The sequence below is a fragment of the Macrobrachium nipponense genome, chromosome 33 (genome assembly GCF_015104395.2).
Source record: "Macrobrachium nipponense isolate FS-2020 chromosome 33, ASM1510439v2, whole genome shotgun sequence".
NCBI lineage: Eukaryota > Metazoa > Arthropoda > Malacostraca > Decapoda > Palaemonidae > Macrobrachium > Macrobrachium nipponense.
In genome coordinates this window covers 49,721,078-49,745,417 of record NC_087219.1, presented here as the reverse complement: position 1 = coordinate 49,745,417, position 24,340 = coordinate 49,721,078, and the positions used below count along the sequence as shown (strand labels likewise).

General features: G+C 38.1%; 1 protein-coding gene across 2 annotated transcripts in view; it reads right to left on the bottom strand.

The window, feature by feature from the left end:
• Positions 1–1,598: 1,598 nt before the first annotated feature.
• Positions 1,599–24,340, bottom strand: part of LOC135203162 (calpain-7-like) — a 141,244-nt gene continuing 118,502 nt past the window's right edge. For both annotated transcript variants that reach the window (XM_064232849.1, XM_064232848.1), the window contains exons 9-12: positions 23,504–23,712; positions 18,288–18,431; positions 10,589–10,671; positions 1,599–10,052 (exon numbers count right to left, since the gene is read on the bottom strand). In XM_064232849.1, coding sequence (XP_064088919.1) covers positions 9,908–10,052; positions 10,589–10,671; positions 18,288–18,431; positions 23,504–23,712 — 581 coding nt within the window. In that variant the 3' untranslated portion in view covers positions 1,599–9,907. The remainder of the gene's footprint in view (positions 10,053–10,588; positions 10,672–18,287; positions 18,432–23,503; positions 23,713–24,340) is intronic.

The window sequence follows — 24,340 nt, the reverse complement described above, 5'->3', positions numbered from 1 at the left end:
CATGTAGAAAGAATGGATGATGATAGATTAGTGAAACAAGTTCCTAATCCAGGAGTGCTAGGGAGCAACTAAAGACTGAATAGATAAAATGAAAGAGGTAGTGAAAGGAAGGCTGTTACAGTCTGATGATACATGTGTAGATGTGTGAAGCCACTAATGTTGTGGAATTTTTTCTGCACAAGGGGCTCATTCATATTTCAGAATGAGGTTCTGATCAATGTTTTTTCATCAGAACCGCCTGGTTAGGGGAAATGACTGGATTTTGCAAAAAGCATCATACATACTTGATTACCACAAATCTTTTTCCCCCTAAACATAATGCTAGAAGGGTTTTCAGGAGGCTTATGTGCTGCCAGATCTGGCTTTCTTTGTGGTCACCCAACCAAATACTAACCAGTCACAAAGTTGTTTAATTTTGCTCACTGGATGAGCATGGTACAGCATACACATTATAATGAAATATCCTTGAATATTCATTACACACTGGCTAAAGAGCAAAAATTACAGGAAGGAAATGTGTACTTCCAAGCACTCTGGAAAACCTAATGAGGCATAATTATATTTCAACATTTCCTTTCCATCTTTTTATGGCTAGTAAAAATACAGTAATAAAGGCTGAAATATTTTGATTATTAGCATTGAAATATGATAAGGAATGGAAACACCAGAACCTTATTGCAGAAAAACAAGAAAGGGGATAATGGCTGGGAAGCCAATTGTTTAACAAATTTACAAAATATAAGGTAGTTGGTTGGTACATACCCGAGGGTATAGGTAACACTAGTGTTGGACAAATATTACTCTTCTACTGTAAACAAAGGACTATGAGTCTGGAGAATTGGAGACCATGGGTTATAAGAAAGATGAGAACTGCTACATTGAAAAGGGACTCATTCCCCAGTTAATGGATGGTTAATGTCACACAATAGAAAAATTAACTTCCTTTATGACTAAATTAAATTTCAAAAAAAATGTGAACTATGCATAAAAGAAATAATAGATTGAAAAGGAACAAAACTGGAAAAGAGCAACATTCTCAGGAGACAAAAAATCGTAATTACTACTAACAATTAACTGAAGATAAGAACAGCTGACACTGGGAGACTGAATTATTCAATAACTATAAGGATGAAATGAAATGGAAAATTAATAATGTACACTGAAAAAAAGTTCCGAAAGAAAACACCTAAAAAAAGAGCAGAGCTGTTAACAACACTTTAGGACCACATTAAGTAATACACATCTGGTTTGTTCACAGTCAAGCTATCTTTTTCTCTTGTCAAAGAGACGAAAGACTTGTATGCAATGCTGGGGAACATTTGGACATGAAATATTAGCCTATATCTGTTGGCTGAGTTTTGATAAAACAACCTAGATACCATGATAAAAAAAATTTCTAACTGTAAATGGGGCATAAAGAACTAAATTTTTATATGTATGTACGTACTTCTTTCCTGAATTTTGATATGTACCTATATTTTAAGCCTTTGAGATAACATTAATCCTCTTTCCTGCTTCTTAAAAGACATGATGTTCAGACAGCTCGGCAAAATTTTGAGAACACCACAACACTGAAGAGGAAAAATTCCAAACAGTAATTATTATATAAAAATTTTATTGAACAATATAGAAATACATACACTTATATGACCATAAGTAAACAATAAATATGGATGGATTATAATCTGCTTCAACAGTACCATACCATGCAATGAAAACCTACAAACACCTTATATCACAGTAGAAATTATTCAGTTGCATATCTTCCAATCAAGCCCAATAGTTCCTAAGTGTTACCATTTCCCTGCTACTTCAACACATCACTGGAAAGTAGCTATCATCACCTAAGAACATGGTTTCCTTCATAATTCATTTTCCTTGCCTCTTAAGAAACTTGCTCTTTACTTACAATTTCCAAACAAAATATCTAATACAGTTATTCTAAAAGTACAGCACACGTATCTGGAAATAAGATCAGTTTTATGGCACAAACTGTGTTTTCAACCAAGACTTAAAACTATCTGATATTAAAGACTTTATATGAGAAAATTACATGAGAACTATATACACAGTTGGCCAAAGGTATATGCAGGATATTGACTCCCAGGATCCACATCAATTGATGGGGAGTTCTCTCTTAAACTCTTGGTACGAGCATAGCCAGGGGTTTCTTTTATGATATTTACCGAGTCTCCTTCCACAGCATCATCAACCCTCTTTAATACTTCCTTCAGATTATATATCACACGAACTCTGCTTTTATAACAATAAAATAATACCAACTTCTTAAAATACCATTAAAAGCCAAGTCATTTCTAACTATCAATCTCCCACTGATGAAAGCTGAGTAGGCTGTAAATAGCTCTCTGTCTCTAATATATAATGACCAAAAATGGTCATTTCAGTATACAACAATAATAATTCTTGTTCAGCATACATTTTCTTTATACGTATCATTTTAATGCCATGTAATAAGTTTCATGATGTCTTTTAACAGGATACTGGTTGTAAACTAAAGGTACCATATTCTTGTATGTTTCCCAACTTCCTTATAAGTTTGGTTCAACTTTTAATCTTTACTCTTCAGAACTAAAACTGATATAAAACAGATTTCCCATAGTCCATAAGGATGAGTAGACCTGACAATACATAACCATCAAATGCAGTTTTAACAGCATATAAAAAAGGATAATTTCCTTGACCAACTGAGGAGAAACTGCATGAAGCAAATGCCAAATCTTTTAAAAGTGTTCTTATTTTTTAACAGTAAAATCAATGTTCCAAATTAATACTACCCCTATGGGCAATGAACTGAATATAAGATTTGAAAGACTTCATAACATCAGATGAGCCTACCAGCAAATAATAATGAAGTCTGTGAGCTTTGAATGAAGCTTCCAATGAAAGTGCTTGAGACGGGGTAGCTAGATGGAAAATTTTCTAAAGCTTGGAAGCTTGATTTGAAGGTACTGGGAAAGCCTGGACTCAAATTGTAAACTTCACGTGTCCAGATAAGGAATTTTTTAAGTGAACTTCATGTATGAGGGTTAAAATGTTGGGATTTGTTATTTTGTCTGAATTCCCCTTCACTGCAGAATATGGTGTCAAAGCATCAAACCACTTCAGGACATTAACCAAAACTAGGGGAGTTTGGTAATGATTTTAAATCAAAATCACTGGTCCCACAAGCAGCTTGGTATTTAAAAGTCCCTGGCCTAGGTGCAAAGTAAATTGGGCTTCAATTACAGTTGTCAGGTTAAACAATAACTTCTTCAGAGTTCCCCAAAAGTTTCTATTGCTGATCTCATTTGCTCTACTAGGCCATAGGAACTGAAATATCCTAGTTAAAGAAAAAAGGCAGTAAATAAATGCATAATTTCAATTAAGAGAAGCAATGATTTGTAAGAGAAACTTCCAAAAAGATATCTAATTCAATACTCAAGTCCTCAATGTGAACACTTAGGTTAAATAGTGATGTAGTATCATGTATGTGATTCATAACATACCTTGCATACCCTACAAATCTTTATAGGTATAAAAATGCATGTAAATATAGCACTTATCAAAGGGGATGAATTCAGTATTATGAATATTATGAAAAAATACAGTGTAGCTAAATATTATTATATAATATATATATATACAGTAAAGAGAAATAGTATGTAAATAGCAAAAACATTTCAAATACTACTAAGATACTGATTTCTAACAAATCTGCAAGAGTGGTTACTATCTTATCTGCAAGTGTGATTTGAACATACAGATGCAGAGATTACTGAAAGTTACAATGGATACTATCCAGTCAAGTCCAATGATCAGCCTTATTTGACTCCATAAATCTTGGCCTTCCTCAAACTCCAAGTACAAAGTCACACATGACAGATTTTTGGCCATACTTCGTTGTGTGAATAAGCTAACCAGCAACAATGGTTATGGTATAGTACTTCTATGGCCCCAAGTATGATATTCATGTACATGTCTTAGATCAGACCTACCAACAGCAGCTAAAAATATGAATAATAAACTAACAATCACTTAAATATGAATTCAACTAATAAACTAGTTACACAATAAAAAATTATACAGGAGAACTAAACAATAATATCACAAAATAATAGCAGATACTACAGGAAATATAATAATGAATTTAAAGAGATATAACAAAAGTCAAAATTCCTTTTTATAAAATCTCTGTATACTTGAACATCTTTGAATTTTGAAAAAAAACATGACAGCCTAATGATATCTAGGTCATGAAGTAAATTACACATGAACAGAACAAAGAATGCAATACAGGTAACTATAGTAAGTTCAAGAACAGATACAAAATTGCATGAATCTAATCTAGAGAGCATATCATAGGCATATAGAGGCTATAATTATTATTAATTCCTAATTGTATTCCATTCAACTGCCTTATTAATAAAGAGATAGCATGAAGGATGGGTAAAAGCCACTTAATTAAAATAAAAATTTGTGATACGCTCAGTTTAAATAAGAAGAAGATTTCACAGAAATGCCATAAACATGGATGACATAGAAATAAGAACATCATATAAATGCTGAATCAACCAAACAAATAATGAAGGCTGAACAACCACTAACCTGGATAATAGGATACAAAAATAGACAGAACATAAGATTGCTCAGCAGGTGCACACACTTCCTTGAATATTAGGCGTATGTTTCCAGTGACATAACAAGAATTTATCTGTTGCTAAAATAATTCTCCTCAGTCTGTTTCCTAAGTCATCAAAAGGTTATTACATGACTTACACAATTTGGACTTTATTAGTAGCCAAAGTCTTGATAATGAGTATGAACAGTAGTTTCAATCAACACTGTAGTAGGGAGTTCCTGCCTGGAGTGCACTTTGTCTTCAGTGCACCGAGTATATCAAAGGTCCTCTGCAGCAGTTTTACTTTTAATCTACAATCTTCATTTGTTATTTAACATTGGCACCTGACAGTGCCTGAATGGCCTGGGCTAATACGTATAAGTTACATATAACTAATATTAGTTAATTTATCATACACTTAACAACAAAATTGCTAGGAACTTGAAAATGTACATTACTGTCTTAAATAGATAAAATTATGAGACCCCTGATTGTTTTTCATCCAGTCTTTTATGGCTGTTTCCAAAAAAAAAATTTTTCAATTGCATTCCCTCCTACCCATATTTTTGCTGATAATCCAATCCTCATAACTCTTTAGTTTGTGCCATCTAGTTACAACAAGTCTTTACAATGATAATTATTCTTGCTTTGCCAACTAACTCATAGCTTATGAACATGCATATCAATTAGAGGTCAATGTCACCAAAACATAATTCTTCATCTTTTCCTATAGCTTCAAATTTTTACATCAAGTTTTGGTAAAGTAACTTGGAGGAATGGATACCATAATATGTAACCAGTTTAAATAACTTAAGGTCTTGTCTTCATACTGTAATTTTTTTTTGTATGGTGTTTTTACGTTGCATGGAACCAGTGGTTATTCAGCAACAGGACCAATGGTTTTACGTGACTTCCGAACCACGTCGAGAGTGAACTTGTATCACCAGAAATACACATCTCTCACTCCTCAATGGAATGCCCGAGAATCGAACTCGCGGCCACCGAGGTGGCAGATCAAGACCATACCGATCACGCCACTCAGGTGCTCATACTGTAATTGGGAACCAGGTGTCATCTAGATATTATATTGAATTAGTTTTGCAAGACAACCATATTCCATTTATAAATTCTTGTTGGATTCCTTCTCAAAATTGGTGAAAATTGGAGAGGTAAAGTTAGAGCATTTGGACAGCTAGGTGCTAAGAGAACAAGGGGAAGAAAGCAATATAGCAGGATACCAAAAGGATGCTAGAAAAATCCTTTAATACAATCTACAGTGTGCTGGACAAGGCACACTAGAAGTGGTTGCATGATAATTGCTGGTGAACAGGCCCACTAAGGGCATCTTGATTTCTCAAGAGGTTTATCGTAATTAGTGCTTGAAAATAATTTGATATGTAAAGCACATCTTAGTTTTTCCTGTAAAAACATAAACAGTGGAACCTCGGTTTTCATACATAATCCGTTCAAAAATGTCCCATGAAGTCCGAAACATGAGAAATTTTCTAAGACAATTTGTATTTTTCATAGCTACAAACCTTCAGTCTTAACAACAGGATCACTACTAACACCTAGCTGGATCCGGTTAAAACGCAGATGAAAGCAAGTAATCTTGTGAAATCTGGCAATGTGTGCATATATCGCACCAAATGCCGTGCGTGGCCTAAAGAGCAGTGGAAGTTGTTTTATAGCAAGAGAGAGCATTGGAGGGTTTCTACTGTTCCTTCATGGGAAGGTTTTTCTTCACCTCTTCCCGATGTTTCGTCTCCTGCTGTGTTCACACACCATAGTAGTGTTGTGCCTTTGTCCCCTTCCGTTTCTTTCATCGATTCGTCATTGGAAGTATCGGGAGGCCCTCAGGCTAATCTTTGTAATCTTGCCCCTTCTTCAGAAGTTAATTTGATTCCCAGGAGGGAGGAGGCTTTTTCATTATTCTCCTTTATTCCAGAGTCAGAGGCATCCAAGATGGCGGCGATTTGGAAGACGCTCAGGCTAGGGGGTTCTCCATCCTTGTAGGGGTTGCTGGCGCACTTCATGGATGCTTGCTACCCCCCTCCTCCTGCTGGCCAGGCCCTCCCCCCTCCTCCCAGCCTCGTTTCGTTGGTAGCCAAGGTCAGCCATTTTGTATTGCTCCGCCAATGACTGTTGCCGCTTCTTCGAGTCAGAGAGAAGCCGTGGCGTCAGGCCCGCTAATGACGTCACGGAGTCAGTCATTTTGTGTTCCTCCGCCAGCAGCGTCTGCTTCCCATTTCAGATCGAGGGGCAGCCGTGACATCATCACCACTGGTGACATCACTTCCATCGTTGACGTCAGTTGTCTCCTCTGCACTGCCCCACACAGCTGTGACATCATCTCTGCCACCCAGTTCGCTGCATCTCCCTTCCATGTCATCGGAGCCTTCTCTTGCTTATCCGTCTAAGGCTTTATGCCAGGCAGTCCTTAAGAGGTTGGACTCTGTTTTGGATGATAAGTTGGCTGCCATGTCGGCTGGGAGGACTGGAAGGATACGTGTTGCATCGTCCCCACCTCCTGTGAAGAGATCACGTAAGGAACCAGTGCTGTCTTCCTCTCCTTCTTCCCCCTCTCCACAATGTCGGCATATCAAGCGTTGGAAGGGTAGGGGCTTTGCTCTTTCTTCACCTAAGAGGGAAGAACAATGCAGCCGTGTTCTCGAGTGTTGGTGTTTCGGAAAGTGTTAGTGTATCTTCCCTTGTGCAATCTGCAGTGGCTGCTTTGCCCTCTGCATCGAATCGCAAGCGTGTTGCAACCTCCCCCGTCCATGCACAATGCAGGCGCTCCCACTTCTTCTCCAGGGCCAATTTGTCGCCGTAAGGATCTCAAGGTGCCTGTCAAGAGGTCGAAGGTTGTGAGTGCAGAGTTGGTGCAGCATGAGTGTTTGCCTGCCCCTCTCCCTGGTGCTTCCAGGAGCTCGACTCTGGGAGATTCTCTTTTGAACTCTAATGTTCGGGATTCCTCTCCAACTCACGTTCGTACATCTGCCACACCCATGCCCGTTTGCGGCCAAGTTAAAGAGTTATCTGTTGGAAGAGTGCGTAGTGATGTTCCTTGTGTTGTAGATGCTTCATTGTGGGAGTTGGCGCAAGGACCCAGCCCAGACAGGTTAGTTGGTGTTTCGGGCTGTTTGGCTGCTGATCATTCTGTAAATTTAAACGAGGAAGGTGCCTTAGGGGAGCCTACACACCCTTCTCGCCGTTGGTCTCCATTGCTGGAGCAGGAGGGAGACATGCAAGAGTTTTTGTTTTCCTTTTCAGAAGTTGTCGATCTCATTCGTGGGTTCAACAATAGAATTAATGTATTCCAGACATCCATAATATTAACAAAAATACATTTTATAGGGAATGAATGCTGTTTTACATACACAATGAGAAATAAATATAAATAATTAACAAAATGAATAAATGAACATTTAAAATAACTCTCACCTCCACAGAAGACACTTGTTAGCATATGGAAGATGGAGAGGAAGGGAGAGGGGGGAGGAGAGGTTTTTGTTTGGAAGGGGAATCTCCCTTCAGAAGGACTTCAGGTATCAAGGACCAATCTAGAGTTACTTCTCCTCTTCGTTTTTTTAATGGCACTATCCGAGGTTAATTTCCCTCTTCATTTTTTATTAGCACTTAGACCAGCTTGAGAGTTACTGGACTCTTGTTGCACAACAACACTGTCCAGAGACATTTGTTTCTTGCATTTCTTTAAAATCTGCCTAAAGTTAAACAGCGCTGTCATTAAACATGTTTGAGACACCGATTACAACACCTTTGTTGGGATGATATTTCTCCACCAAAGTTTGTACATCACTCCACTGTCCAAACATGTCCTTAATCACTGAAGTAGTCACATTATGTACGCCCGTTCGCTTTCTGAATTTTTCTAACCAGCCAATGCTGGCCTGAAATTCACTAACATCAGCATTTGTTGTAGGATTTTTCTCACTGAGATTGGCATGCAACATCCTCCAACACTTTGCTAAGAGTTCTTTCTTAAATTCTATAGTGTTTCTTGCCTTTTTTACAGAAGGGCTAACACTTGGAACTTTCTTTGGCCCCATGATGGCTTATTTAGCAGTTACACTTGAATAAAAAAAAGCACAAAAACAAGGAAAAACGAGCAGAATAGGTAATGCGATGTCCCGGGATGCTTTGTTTGGGCGTTTGGTACAGGCCTTCACGCTGCGGGCCCTGGAAGGAGTTTTCCAAGTATATATGAAATCTGAGGATATGTATGAAACCCGAGGAAAAATTTAATCAGAAAGTCTACGAAAACCGAATCGCACGAAAACCAGGGCGTACAAAAACTGAGGTTCCACTGTATTCCTTTCTGATAGTATTAGTCAGCCATACTCTACTCTAGGAAAAAAAATACAGTGATCCCTGGAAAGTGAAGGAAATGCAATTCTCATCAAAACAAGAGCAAAAACTTTAAATAAATTATTCCTCTTCAGGAAACATTTCCTCGAAGGGCTTTCAAGTTATAAAACTTATTTAGAAAATGTTTCTCTACAATAAAACTAATTTTTTTTCTGAGTAAAATGATTTCAGTATTACTATTCATATAATGATTCATTGTGTTTACATACTTTCCTCATATTTAAAAATAAACTATTCTTCAAATATTAATATATTAAACTCTGGGAACTGAATATAGTTTTTAGGAAATATTTTATACAAATCATTCTGGCATTAAAACATTATGCACTCTATCACATTCATGAATAAAATAATACCTGTTTTGCTAAGACTTGCTAAAAACCTCATGGCTGATAATTACTTTGGCTGGTCTATGAACAAAGACTGATGTAGTTGTGAAGTTCAATGTTTTTTATGAAATTTGAGGGTAGCTAAAAAGAATACATCAAATGTAAAAAAAAATCTTACATTTTTCCTTAGACCTGGAATGGTTTGAGCAAGCTATAAGATTCAAAGAAGAGCAGTTAGCAAAAATATAGTTCCTTATACATAGTAGTAATGGCAGAGAACATTAGGATAACATAGATAAGCATGAAAAAGGGCCATGGATGAGGACCCAGACCAGATGGAAATTCAGGCTGAAAATGCACAAAACTAAAAAGTTCGAGAACTCATTCCACATTTAGCAATGATGTAAAATCTTTAATAATATTTCTGTTGTACTACAATATAAGAGTAAACCAGAAACTGTTCAGCTACAAGATGACATCAAACTATCAGTCGGTTAAACATAACGGAAATCAACTGTCACAGGCAACCATAGGTCAAACTTACAAATCCATAACCTACCAATTATTCTACTTATTTCAATTTGTTAACTTTCAAGCTGGACGAAGAATAAACATTGAGGAAATATGGAGCTTCTGTGTTGGGATAGAATGTACTAGGAATAATGTTATATACTCCTGACACCACATCAAGGATCTCTAGTACAACAAAACCTGACCTGGAAAATAGAAAAAAATATTACTTAAATTTATTACATCAAAGATTTAAAATTTTCTGCTCTAATTAAAGTCCATCTTTTGGATTCTGAAATGTATACATGAAATATTTAGCTTTCTGGGCATCCTGGCCTGCAACCAGAGGGCAAGAGCTCTACATAGGACTTTATTGTACTAATGAGGACCATACATAGATTGAGATCACATCTCAGTTAATGCATTATTAGGTGACTGAAGTTGCCAAAATAGCCAAAAATCGAGGAAAATTTGTACATAAACTAAAAGTAATTAAAGTGCTACTTTAGTGTGACAACGAAATATCATTTTGCTAGAGAAAATAACTACTATGGTAGTCATACAATGTGAAATGATAATTTCAAACTACCAGTTTGTAAAGAAATAACTTTTTTCCATATATACCTCAATATTCAGATACTAAGTCATGAAAGTACTATTGTACTGTTGTGTTGTTACTGGAAACTTGTTTACAATTAGTCACAGGTTCCAAGACCTCACATGAATTCTATTTTGTACTTACCTATAAGCTCCTGACTGCTTTTTCGAAAAGTATCCACTTGCTTGGGTATTTTTGGCTTCCACACATATGACTTCAAATCCAATCTGCAGATGACAGACACAACATTCATGTTTAATAATAATAATTGTACATACTACTAAAAATAATTATAATAATAATAATCTATAATACTAATTTCTTTGACTGCCTTTCTGTCTCTATCTGTGTGGGGGCGAGTCTGTGAATGTCCCTCCCCCTTCCCCCTTCCCTCTTCTGACTCCCCTTTCCCTTTCCCCTTCCCTGCCCCTCCCTTCCTTCTCCTGTTCCATCCTTCCCCTAGCAAACGTGAGTGATAGTGACATTGATAGCCAGAGGGTTTTGGGGCTGAAGATGGCTCCAATGATCCTGGAGTTTTAAGATTTCAAGATGTTATAATCTAATGGGTGTTTCTCCAAAAATGCTTTGGGAGCTGAAGATAGCTGAAAAGGATCCTGGAGTCATGAAGACATCTTCAAGATGTTATAATCCAATGGGCAGGTCTTCACTTGGCGAAGGCTTCACATGATCCTGGAGTCTTTATGACATCAAGAGTATATCCAAGAGTTCTTCAAGATTTAAAGACAGTTTCACAGGATCCTGGCATCCAATTCTTAACTGGAATGGCCTGGATTGTGGGATTCAGCAATGTAATTACTTGGGGAGTTGCTTATATAAAATTGACATTTTTATAATAAAATTGGGTTTTATATACACTTACTAAGTAATTACATGGTCGGAACCCTCCTTTCTACCCTCTCATGGACATAGAGCATGAACGAATTGAGCTCTTTACCCAGTTTGTACCTATGCTTCCCCGAAAATGGGCAGGGTCAGTTACTACTCCAAAACAAGAGCACTACCATGAATTTTTAATCTTAAGCTGCTGTGAAAGTTAGGAACATATAGCAATATATGTAATCATGTACTTGGTAAGTAGTACAGTCAACCCCCTGGTTTTATGTTTTTCATATTTTTGTCGTGGATTTTTGTGGAACACATTATTCACTATCACTAACTTGTGGATTTTTTCTATGGACCATAGATAAATCTATTGTGATAAATCTATTTAAAAACCAGGTACTATAAGCATTTTTAGTGGGGTTTTCTTGAGTTTGAACTCACAAAATAGGCAGTTTTAAGCAGTTTTATAGGGATTCTAAGTATTCCCGTATTCTAGCTATTCATGGGAGAGTCCGGTATGCATTTCCCACGAATACTGGGGGTCCACTGTAACAGCTGCAAAAAGGTACTACAGGCAGTCCCCAGGTTACGACGGGGGTTCCATTCTTGAGACGCGTTGTAACCCTAAAATCGTCGTAAGCCGGAACATTATCAAAAATCCTAAGAAAACCTTACTTTTAATGCTTTGGGTGCATTGAAAACTATGTAAACTGCCTTCTTATTGCATTTTTCATAAAAAAAAAACCTTCAAATATTGATTAATTTGCATTTTCGGAGTCATATTTCATCTGTCAGATGAGTGTTGTAGGCGTCGTAACCCTGGAAAAAATTTCAGAGGAATATAATTGAAAAGCGCATTAACCTCGGAACGTTCTAAGCCGAGCCCGTCGTAACCCGGGGTCTGTCTGTAAATTTAAGTTGTCTTAAGATCTTAGGGGATGATGGTTTGGGGGTGTATTTTTGTTTTAAATGATATCATATTCTTTTAGCATGATAATTTAAGGTATATTTTTGTTTGAACTATCAAATTAAGCAGTGAAATGTTAAAATAAACAGTTATAAGCATTTTAGTTTAAGGGGTACTATTGGGTTTTAGGCAGTTATAAGCCAGTCCCATAAATACTATAAGCATTTTTAGAGCGGATTTTTACATTTCCACAGTTTTTGCATTTCTGTGGCAGGTTCTGAAACCTATTCCTGCATAAAAGTGGGGGAGCACTGTACTACATACAATGGTACCTTGAGATACGAAAGGCTCAACTTACGAAAAACTCGAGATACGAAAGCAAATCCGAAGATTTTTGTGGCTTAACATACGAAAATTGTTCAAGATACGATAGGTTGTTGCTGTAAAGTCCGAGATTCGCCAGGACCACCGATAACAATTTTAAAACTCGCGCGCCGCCAACTGAGTAGACTCGCCACCATCCTCCCACTCTCCCATTGGTTCCTGATGCTAGTCACCGCCATAAGATCCTGCTCTCCTATTGGTCAGCATCTCTCCCATCGTGCATCTACGTAGTGGCGTGCTTCTTCAGCCACTTCGCGGCATCATCGGTATCGCAAGCACGCAGAATTCGTTCGTTCTATACGATTTCGTTTATTAACGTAAATTCGTTAGTGATTTCGTTGTAGTACTACTTTATCAAGTTGTGTGAGAACTTTACTTCATACATATACGTACTACATAACTTAATTACGTACAGTATATACGTAGTCATGGATCCCAAGAAAGTTGAAGTAGGAAAGAAGAGGATGCTTTCTTTGGAGACGAAGATGGAGATCATTAAAAAATATGAAGCTGGTATGCGATTGAGTGTGATCGCCAAGGAATACGGCCATAATCCGTCGACAATAAGCATCATCCTTAAGCAGAAGGATGTCACCAAAGCAGCTACACCTTCCAAGGGCATGACTCTTTTGTCCAGCAAGAGGAGCCACGTGCACGGTGAGATGGAAAGGCTGCTTCTTGTCTGGATAAAAGAAAAAGAAATCGCTGGCGATACGATAACGGAGACAGCAATCTGCCACAAGGCCAGCGCTATTTTTGGCGATTTGATTGCCCAGGCCGAAGATGACGGAGGAGAAGGGACATCGACGCCAACCCCAGACTTCAAGACTTCTCATGAGTGGTTCGAAAAATTCTGTAAATGGACTGGCATCCATTCGGAGGTGCAGCATGGGGAGGCAGCCAGCTCGGACACGAAAGCGGCCGAAGCCTTTATGAAGACGTTCGACGAGATGATGCTCAACGAAGGCTACAGTTCTCAGCAAGTCTTCCTGTGATGAGACTGGCCTTTTTTGGAAAATAAAAAGCCTCGTTGGACGTACATCACGCAGGAAGAGAAGAAGCTACCCGGGCATAAGCCTATGAAAGACAGGCTTACGCTCACACTTTGTTCGAACGCCAGTGGGGATTGCAAGGTGAAGCCCCTACTTGTGTATCATTCGGAGACTCCTCAAGCCTTCAAGGCCCACAAAGTGCTTAAGGAGAAGCTTCCAGTGATGTGGAGGGCTAATGCGAAAGCCTGGGTAATGAGACTTTTGTTCACCGAGTGGGTAAATCTGTGTTTTGGCCCGACAGTGAAGAAATTCTTGGAAGAGAAGCGCCTCCCTCTGAAATGTCTGCTGGTGTTAGGCAATGCCCCTGCTCACCCTCCTGGCCTCAAGGAAGATATCCTAGCGGAGTATTCGTTTATCAAGGTTCTTTATTGTACGCCTAACACCACCCCTCTCCTCCAGCCCATGGACCAGCAAGTGATATTGAACTTCAAGAAGCTGTATACAAAACATCTTTTCAAGAGATGTTTCGACATTACCGATACCACAAACCTCAACTTGCGTGAATTTTGGAAGGAGCATTTCGATGTTGTGATATGCATCCGACTCATCAACCAAGCTTGGCAGGAGGTTTCAAGGCGAACCTTGAATTCTTCGTGGGGGAAACTCTGGCCTGATGCCGTATCCGCCCAAGACTTCAAGGGATTTGACGTGGGCGAAGCTGGTGCTGCAGATTCAGGAACAGTTGACGATCCAGAAACTGTTTCGCAACCAGATCTTGACAAGATTGTTGCACTCGGCAAGTCCATGGGGCTGGTCCTCGACGAGGATGACATCAATGACCTTCTCAAGGAGCACCAAGAGGAGCTTACGACGGATGACCTGAAGGAGTTGGAGGGCATGCAACATAATGTCGTTCAAGAAGAGTTCTCTAGCAGCGGCGAGGAGGAGGATGACGACGCTATGACAATGGCAGAAATTAAGGATGCTCTAGCTGCTTTTCATAAGGTGCAATCATTTGTAGAAAAGAGACACCCCGAAAAGGTTTACACAGGTCGTATGCTTGCACAGTTCGATGACGTTTGCCTGAGTCATTTCAGGAACATTGTCAAAAGGAGGCAGAAGCAATCTTCCTTGGATAGTTAATTTTTTAAAGAGGCCTTTAGTAGGAGTAAGCAAAAAGGAAGAACCAAGTGATACTACAAAAAAACAGAAAGTTGAAAGTGGCGAAAAAAAAAAAAAAAAAAAAAAAAAAAAAACAACCAACGAAGTATAAAAAAGTAAAAAAAAAAAAATGTAAAAATAAAAAAAAAATAAAAAAAAAAAAAAAATTAATTTTAAGTTTTTTGTAAAGTTAAGTGTTACAGTTTTGTTAATGTTTTGTAAAGTTTAGTTTATGTTTTCCTGACATTTTTTTGTGTTTCGTAAAGTTAAGTGTATGTACTATAAGAAGTTTTCTGCTGTTTGTCCTCCTCCTCTGTCGCCACTTTCGGAGATAGCCTCACTCGAAAGGTAAGCTTCCACATTTTACTACATACATACGTATGTACGTACAGTATTTCTTGTATACCATGTACACTAATACACTTTATCTACAGATACATACATATTAGTACTACTAGTACGTATTAAGTTAGGTATTGAATGGTCCAAATTGTTGTAGTATTTCATTGTTTATAGGTCAATTTAGCTTTATTATGAAATTTACTGGGGTGTTTTTGGAGGGCTTGGAACGGATTAGCCATTTTACATGTAAAATGCGGTTCAAGATACGAAAAACTCATGATATGAAGGCTGCCTCGGAACGGATTAATTTCGTATCTCGAGGTACCACTGTATATATAAAACATAATTTCATTTTAAAAAATGTATCCTAATGTTAAGACTGCAAGTTTGTAAGCTATGAAAAATACAAATTAACTTAAAATTTGTCACATTTATTAGAAATAGCAAAGCAAATTAAACTGTTAAAAACAGATGAAATGAAACTCAAGTGAGCCAGTTTATGAAAAAAAACATTTGCAATCAGTCTGAAATTCTGAAGTTCCAGTAATTCAACTATATTTGAATAGGAATATCATTCCATTATATAGATAAAAAATAGCAAATTATGTGGTATTAAACCTCACAAAAGAAAACACAAGACTTGGAATTAACTGTATACTATCTTGAGCTATGTGGAGGATGGTCAGAATCATGAAGGATTTTAATAAGCATCTACAGTAGGCTAATTCAATTATAGTGGCAGATATTGTACAGATAACACCAAGATCTGGATTTAAGAGGTGAGTCGGCAGCTTAAGACCAAACTAGGGAACAATATTCGAGGCATGACAGATTAAAAGACTCGTACGATTTTCTTAGGATACATAGATCTCCAAAAAGCTTTTAAGACAGTTAATATACAGTACTTCGTAAACCATCCAGTGGTTGACAGTTAAATTGTGTTTGCAATTACTTTTCGGAAACATATTACCATCAGTTTTTAGAGATTATCTTGAAGAGCATCAGCTTTACATGGTCAACCCCAAAATGAATGACAAGACTTCTAAAAATCTCAATCAAAAAGAATACTTGGCAGTGATACTCCATTCTTTAGAAGAGGGAAATTTGCTAGGATGTCAATAGTTAGTATGTTTTGATTCTTGAGATATAACAATGAGGATGGAACTGCTACTTGAAGCAGAATCTTTCATATATGTTGGTAATGACAACAATAATAAATTCTACTATACAGTTAGATACAGAAGATGAATCTCTGTATAAACATTTTTTTTTTATACCAACATACATGGTGACTGTATGGATACCTTTCAAACTAAATTTTTTTCTGAATAAGCAAGATGTTTACTAGCATGCTGTTTAGACTGTTTCTTTGAAGAGTCATGCTTACTAGTATGCTCTTTACAATAATGTTATATCTTAAAAACAATATACTTTGGACATTTTTAGTCTCGGTCTTACTCAAAATACACGATGATGTTTGCTTTAGATTATTTGGTAAAGGAGCTACTGTAAATAATGTCCGAGATTTATGAGCTGCCTGGGGACAAATTAAAATACAGTGTATATGCTGATTAATACAAGCGAATCTTGACTGTCAATCACAGCATGAGTTTCTTCCTCTTCCAATCAGCAGTATTACCAGCAAATCTTGACTGCCAATCACAGCATGAGTTTCTTCCTCTGCCAATCAGCAGTCAGCATTCACTTGAACCAATATCGCTTGCACTTAAACAATCCACAATTATCTTAATAGACAAACCAAGTTGGGACTGTATCGGCTAGAAAACCAAACTTCTTGTCTACCCTAGCTTCTAGACTGGCAATGGCATTGGGTTCGGAAGTAAAGGAGCCAGGTAACGGAGTTGATGGAAGAGTAGGTGGACTTTGAATAGGAGGGAAGGCAGTCATAGGAGTCGAATGGATAGGTACATCAGGAGCCTAACCTCGGCCTTGGTGGCTGCAATCCTCTCTCTCTTCTTTTTCAGTCTAGCTAAATGAGAAAGTAAAATCTTCCACTTCCCCTCATCCGAGTCCCTACATTCGTTATAATTAAGGTCAAGAGAACAAGTTTGTCCTCTGCAAGTACTACAAATAAGAGTGATTCTTATACTTGGTGGAAGTCAGATGAGTCTTGCAGCCTTTGCTGCATAACCTAATACTTTGAGCGCTAGAGTCAGTCATTTTGAGTTAATATTAAGAATCCAAAATCTAGCTAAGCTAAGAAACAGCACTACCAAATTACAAAGAGTACTTCAAGGAAAGATGGCGAACATCCAACTGATGAACCAAAATGAAAGCTATTCAAACTAGCCACTTTGTACCTATGCTTCCCTGAAAGTGGGTGGAGTCACTTACCTAGTCCAAAACAATTGAGCGCTACTGCGAATTTTTAATCTTAAGCTGCCATGAAAGTTAGGAACATATAGCAATGTAATTACTTGTTAAGTTACTTATATATAAAACTCCTGGTACCAGCTTGGAAAGCAGTAAAAAACAATAGTACTAGTTTATGCAAGGAATTGGTGGCATCTGGCATCTGTCACAGAGGTGAGGTAGGGAGAGGCCAGCAACCCAATCTCAACCCTGTGGTTATTAGTTTTCTTCTTACCACCTCTGAGAGAGGACATCTCTTTCACTCTCCTCCCTAAAGCCAGATTTTACTCTTTGCCAATGTTTTCTTGGTTGTCTGCTTGGTGTAAAGTTATTTTGGTGTTTTTTTGTTTGTGTGTGTGAGTTTTTGTTTTTTGTTTTTATAATGCAGTCCCCAAACCCAGCTAAGAGCTCTCTTAAGCCTCACAGGAAATATCCTAGCGTATATGACCTAGATTCATTTTTCCATACCAGGCTGCTTCCCTTGTTGGAGGAACTCTGCTAGTATCATTCTGCTTTTCATGCTATGATTGGAGCTTATTCATATTGAGGAAGAACTGAATTAGAAATGAAGAGTAGCTACAGAATCTCATAATAGATGGAAACCATAAGCTGAATAGTATATCGTACTCATATCCCTACAGTGTACAGCCAAGAAGCTTGGCTCTTATAAGAAAAAGGGACTAATTTCACCATTCTATTGACTGGCCTCTAGCAACCTACAATTACAATCATCTAGATATAAAAATATGCTTTACTTTAAGTAAAAAGGCACCAAAGTTTTAGAGAAAATTATATACGTAAAATGCTCTCATTACTGAAAGGTTGATCTGTTCAGTCTTACTTGTACTTCCTTCGGTGCCTTTAATTCAATTCTAACAGCTTGGAGATCAGTATCTGCTCTGAATTGGTATATAGGGTTGTTCTTGTATGTTGCAGGATGATTGGGACACCCACCTGCATTAGCGCCACTCCATCGGCCAGTAATCTGAAACAAGAAAACATAAAAATAATGCATGATGATGATATTATCTTTTGCAAAGATCAAACTAAAACTGATCCTTAATATGAAGGCTGCGGGAATCTGGGGGGGGGGGTGGTGGGGGGGGGGGGGGAAGGGGGGGGGGGGGGGGGGAGGGGGGGGGGATGTGTACCTCAACCACCCACGAATAGCTAAAATCAGCAAATATTTGACAGCCCTCTAAAAATGCTTATATAACTGCCTATTTTGATGGTTAAACAACAAAAAGCCCCTCTGAAAATACTTATACCTGAGTGCGTATTTCAATAGTTTTATCATTAGTGAATACGTACAGTGGTACCTCGAGATACAAAAGGCTCAACTTACGAAAAACTCGAGATACGAAAGCAAATACGAGGATTTTTGTGGCTCTACATACGAAAATTGTTCAAGATACGAAAGCTTGTTGCTGTAAAGTCCGAGATTCGCCTGGACCACCGATAACAATTTTAAAACTCGCGCCCCGGCAACTGAGTAGACTCGCCACCATCCTCCCGCTCTCCCATTGGTTCCTGATGATAGTCACCGCCATAAGATCCTGCTCTCCTATTGGTCAGCATCTCTCCCATGATCCCATCATGCATCTACGTAGCGGCATGCTTTTTCGGCCACTCTGTGGCATCATTGGTATTGTAAGCACGCGGAATTCATTCGTTCTATACGATTTCGTTTAATGTAAATTCGTTAGTGATTTCATTGTAGTACTACTTTATCGTGTTGTGTGAGAAATTTACTTCATATGTATACGTATTACATAACTTAATTACATACAGTATATACGTAGTCATGGGTCCCAAGAAAGTTGGAGTTCACGGAAAGAAGAGCATGCTTTCTTTGGAGATGAATATGGAGATCATTCAAAAATATGGTATGCAATTGAGTGTGATTGCAGAGGAATACGGCCAAAATCCGTCGACAATAGGCATCATCCTTAAGCAGAAGGATGTCATCAAAGCAGCTACACCTTCCAAGGGCATAACTCTTTTCTCCAGCAAGAGGAGCCACGTGCACGGTGAGATGGAAAGGCTGCTTCTTGTCTGGATAAAAGAAAAAGAAATCGCTGGCGATACGATAACGGAGACGGCAATCTGCCACAAGGCCAGCGTTATTTTCGGCGATTTGATTGCCCAGGCCGAAGATGACGGAGGAGAAGGGATCAACGCCAACCCCAGACTTCAAGACTTCTCATGGGTGGTTCGAAAAATTCTGTAAACAGACCGGCATCCATTCGGTGGTGCGGCATGGGGAGGTGGCCAGCTCGGGCACAAAAGCGGCCGAAGCTTTTACCAAGACATTTGACGGGATGACGCTCAACGAAGGCTACAGTTCTCAGCAAGTCTTCAACTGTGATGAAACTGGCCTTTTTAGGAAAAAAAATGCCTCGTTGGACGTACATCACGCAGGAAGAGAAGAAGCTACCCGGGCATAAGCCTATGAAAGACAGACTTACGCTCACACTTTGTTCGAACGCCAGTGGGGATTGCAAGGTGAAGCCCCTACTTGTGTATCATTCGGAGACTCCTCAAGCCTTCAAGGCCCACAAAGTGCTTAAGGAGAAGCTTCCAGTGATGTGGAGGGCTAATGCGAAAGCCTGGGTAATGAGACTTTTGTTCACCGAGTGGGTAAATCTGCGTTTCGGCCCGACAGTGAAGAAATTCTTGGAAGAGAAGCACCTCCCTCTGAAATGTCTGCTGGTGTTGGGCAAAGCCCCTGCTCACCCTCCTGGCCGCGAGGAGGATATCCTAGTGGAGTATTCGTTTATCAAGGTTCTTTATTGTACGCCTAACACCACCCCTCTCCTCCAGCCCATGGACCAGCAAGTGATATTGACCTTCAAGAAGCTGTATACGAAACATCTTTTCAAGAGATGTTTCGACATTACCGATACCACAAACCTCACCTTGCGTGAATTTTGGAAGGAGCATTTCGATGTTGTGATATGCATCCAACTCATCAACCAAGCTTGGCAGGAGGTTTCAAGGCAAACCTTGAATTCTTCGTGGAGGAAACTCTGGCCTGATGCCGTATCCGCCCAAGACTTGGAGGGATTCGACGTGGGCGAAGCTGGTGCTGCAGATTCAGGAACAGTTGACGATCCAGAAACTGTTTCGCAACCAGATCTTGACAAGATTGTTGCACTCGGCAAGTCCATGGGGCTGGTCCTTGACGAGGACGACATCAATGACCTTCTCGAGGAGCACCAAGAGGAGCTTACGACGGATGACCTGAAGGAGTTGGAGGGCATGCAACATAATGTCGTTCAAGAAGAGTTCTCTAGCAGCGGCGAGGAGGAGGATGACGACGCTATGACAACGGCAGAAATTAAGGATGCTCTAGCTGCTTTTCATAAGGTGCAATCATTTGTAGAAAAGTGACACCCCGAAAAGGCTTACACAGGTCGTATGCTTGCACAGTTCGATGAAATTTGCCTGAGTCGTTTCAGGAACATTGTCAAAAGCAGGCAGAAGCAATCTTCCTTGGATAGTTATTTTTTAAAAAGGCCTTTAGTAGGAGTAAGCAAAATGGAAGAACCAAGTGATACTACATTAAGAAATTGAAATTTTGTAAAAAAAAAAAAAAAAAAATGTAAAGTATAAAAAAGTAAAAAAAAAAATGTTAAAATAAAAAAAGACAAAAAAAAATTTAATTTTAAGTTTTTTGTAAATTTAAGTGTTACAGTTTTGTTAATGTGTTTTGTAAAGTTTAGTTTATGTTTTCCTGACATTTTTTTATGTGTTTCGTAAAGTTAAGTGTATGTATTATAAGGAGTTTTCTGCCGTTTGTCTTCCTCCTCTGTCGCCACTTTCGGAGATAGCCTCACTCAAAAGGTAAGCTTCCACATTTTACTACATACGTATGTATGTACGTACAGTATTTCTTGTATACCATGTACACTAATACATTTTATTTACAGGTACACACATATTAGTACTACTAGTACGTATTAAGTTAGGTATTGAATGGTCCAAATTGTTGTAGTATTTCATTGTTTATAGGTCAATTTAGCTTTATTATGAAATTTACTGGGGCATTTTTGGAGGGCTTGGAATGGATTAGCCATTTTACATTTAAAATGCGGTTCAAGATACGAAAAACTCATGATACGAAGGCCGCCTTGGAACGGATTAATTTTGTATCACAAGGTACCACTGTATTTCTTTATGAAAGATTCCCTGAATAGGTGAATTTTCTGCAAGCACAGTGGGCCCCCTGTATCCGCAGGGGATGCACACCAGACCTCCCTGCAAATGTTTAGAATTCCCAAATAGTTGAAACCACTATAAAAATGCTGAAAACAGCCTATTTTGGTAGGTAAAACTCAAGAAAATACACTAAAAATTTTTATACCTGTTTTTTTAAGTCTTATCACAAAAAGTGGATTTTATGATGAAATTGATTTAAAAAACAAGGAATTTCTGGATATTACTCATAGATAGTTACCGCAAATAGGCGAATTTCCTGTGAATAATGTAGATATGGTCCAGAGAGAAATCGGCAAATCCGTGAGTCTGAGAATCCGGAGAACGCGAATATGGGGGTCCACCGTATAGAGTCAAAATGAAAATCATAATATTGTATAGTTGGTCCTGGTTATGATTCAACTGGAATCCATCAAGACACACCATAAAGGGAAATACTATAAAGCACAGTACAGTGGACCCCCCGTAATCGTGTTCTCTGGATTCGCGGACTCACACATTCGCAGATTTCTCTTGGAAACGTTTCCCCGCATCATTAGCGAAAATCCGAACATTCACAGTATTTTTCTATGAGAAATATCCACAAATTCCTGTTTTTTTTATCAATTTCATCATAAAATACACTTTTTGTGATAACAGTATTAAAAAACACCAAGAATGAACATTTTTAGTGGGTTTTTCTTGAGTTTTAACTAACTAAAAAGGCTGTTTTTACCATTTTTTTAGGGGTTCCAAACATTCGCGGGTTCTAACTATTCACAGGAGGGTCTGGTACACATCCCCCACAAATACAGGGGGACCACAGTAAATCAAAACTACATTCACCAAGTAAATTATGTTAAAGGGTTATGCTCCAAGCAATCATAAATGGCCAACTCAAGTCATCCAACAGCAAGAATTTTGTTATCATCCTCCAATTTATAAAGAATATAAAAAAACATAAATCTCTAACAAGCAAAAACAAAAACAGATAAGGATAGAGCAGAAATATCCATCAAATTCATGACAGCATGCAGTACTCACCATAATCTGTAAGTAAACCAGGCAAAGCAGTATATGTATAATTACCAGCTGCCCTTCCCATTAGAGTGCAATAAAGCTATTCATCATCATCATTACAAGCTATAAGCCCTAATATGAAAGGTGTGTCAGGGTTTGTGGGTGATATATTGGGTGGAGATTATCAAAGAGAGCAACAGCAAACTTTGAAAGAACAGACAAGGAGAGGCTCTTTGCACCAATGTCAAAGGTTGAAAGGAGTTGGGATGAGCATGACCAGATGTTTTTGTGCACTTTCTTCTACTTACCCACCACACCATACTAACTTGTTCGAGACTTAGCACACATTTTTCATAATATTCATTAAAATTCAAGCACCTGAACACAACCTAACACACTAACCAGTTCACTAATCAAAACACAATTGTTCAGAATTCACTTTAAAGTTCACAACACATTCAATTAACCAAAGTTTAGAAAATGGCTTAACAAGGTATCAAAAGTTGTTAAACATGATACAAAAGAGATAAGAGGATACAGTTTCCTCAGACTTATGCCACACAGGGAACTCCACAAGGGATGCTTTATACAAATCAGGTAAGGGATGTACTCAGGTAAGTGATGTTCTTCACAATATTTCAGTGTCTCCTATTACACGCTGTAGTCAACTGAACAAAATATCTTACTAATATGAAATAATTATTATTATTAATAGGGTTTAGTTTTTCCAGACCTCTGAGTCTCAAGTAGACTCTTCTTGGGCTGGTTATATGAAAAAATAAGTTAAGTTTTCTAGGCTGAAAGGCTATGTGAAGAGTAGATTTCATTATATAACCATACCTCAAACTTGTGTTTGCAGTAATTCTTAATTCTGTGGAGGTTGAATGGACATGTTGAATATACTCGTAAAGAATAATGAATGGTAAGATGCTTCTCATACTGAGACACAACAAGTGTAAACTTATGTGTGCCAGCTTCTTTCAATACCATCTTACACAAATAATGGGGACTGTTGATACGGATGCCATCAATATAGGGTGCTGGGTCAACTGAAATAAAAAACAAGACAACATTTGTCAATAAACCTGGAAAGTACTTATTGAGAACTAATAATCATACTTTACAGCACTTACAGCTACACTTCATATTTCTACTATAATACATAATTGGGAACACTTCGATATTTGTATAGTTAAGCTCCATAAAACTTGCATGATCAAAAGAATAATAAAACATCACATTTTTTCTTTAATACAACGACAAATTTTTAATCAATATGATATTTTTATGATTAAATATGGTTTTATTTATACTTACCAAGTAATTACACAGCAATAAGTTCCACTTATACGGCAGCTTGAAATTCAAAATTTCACGGGTAACACTTCAAACCTTGTGTAGGCGACTGTCCTGACCACTAATGGGAGAATAGGATCAGTGGTAAGCAGAAAATTCAGCTTTGTTCAAGCCTTATGTCCATTAGTGGGGAGGAGGGTGGGCTCCAATTCTGTAATTACTTGGTAAGTATAAATAAAACCTTATTTTATTATAAAAATATCATTGTAATTACATAGCTGATTCCCACATTGATAGGAGGTGGGGGATATGGACATTCTACTTCAAAGTATTAGGTTATGTGATAAATTAAAATAGAAAAGTTGCTAGCATTAAATACTA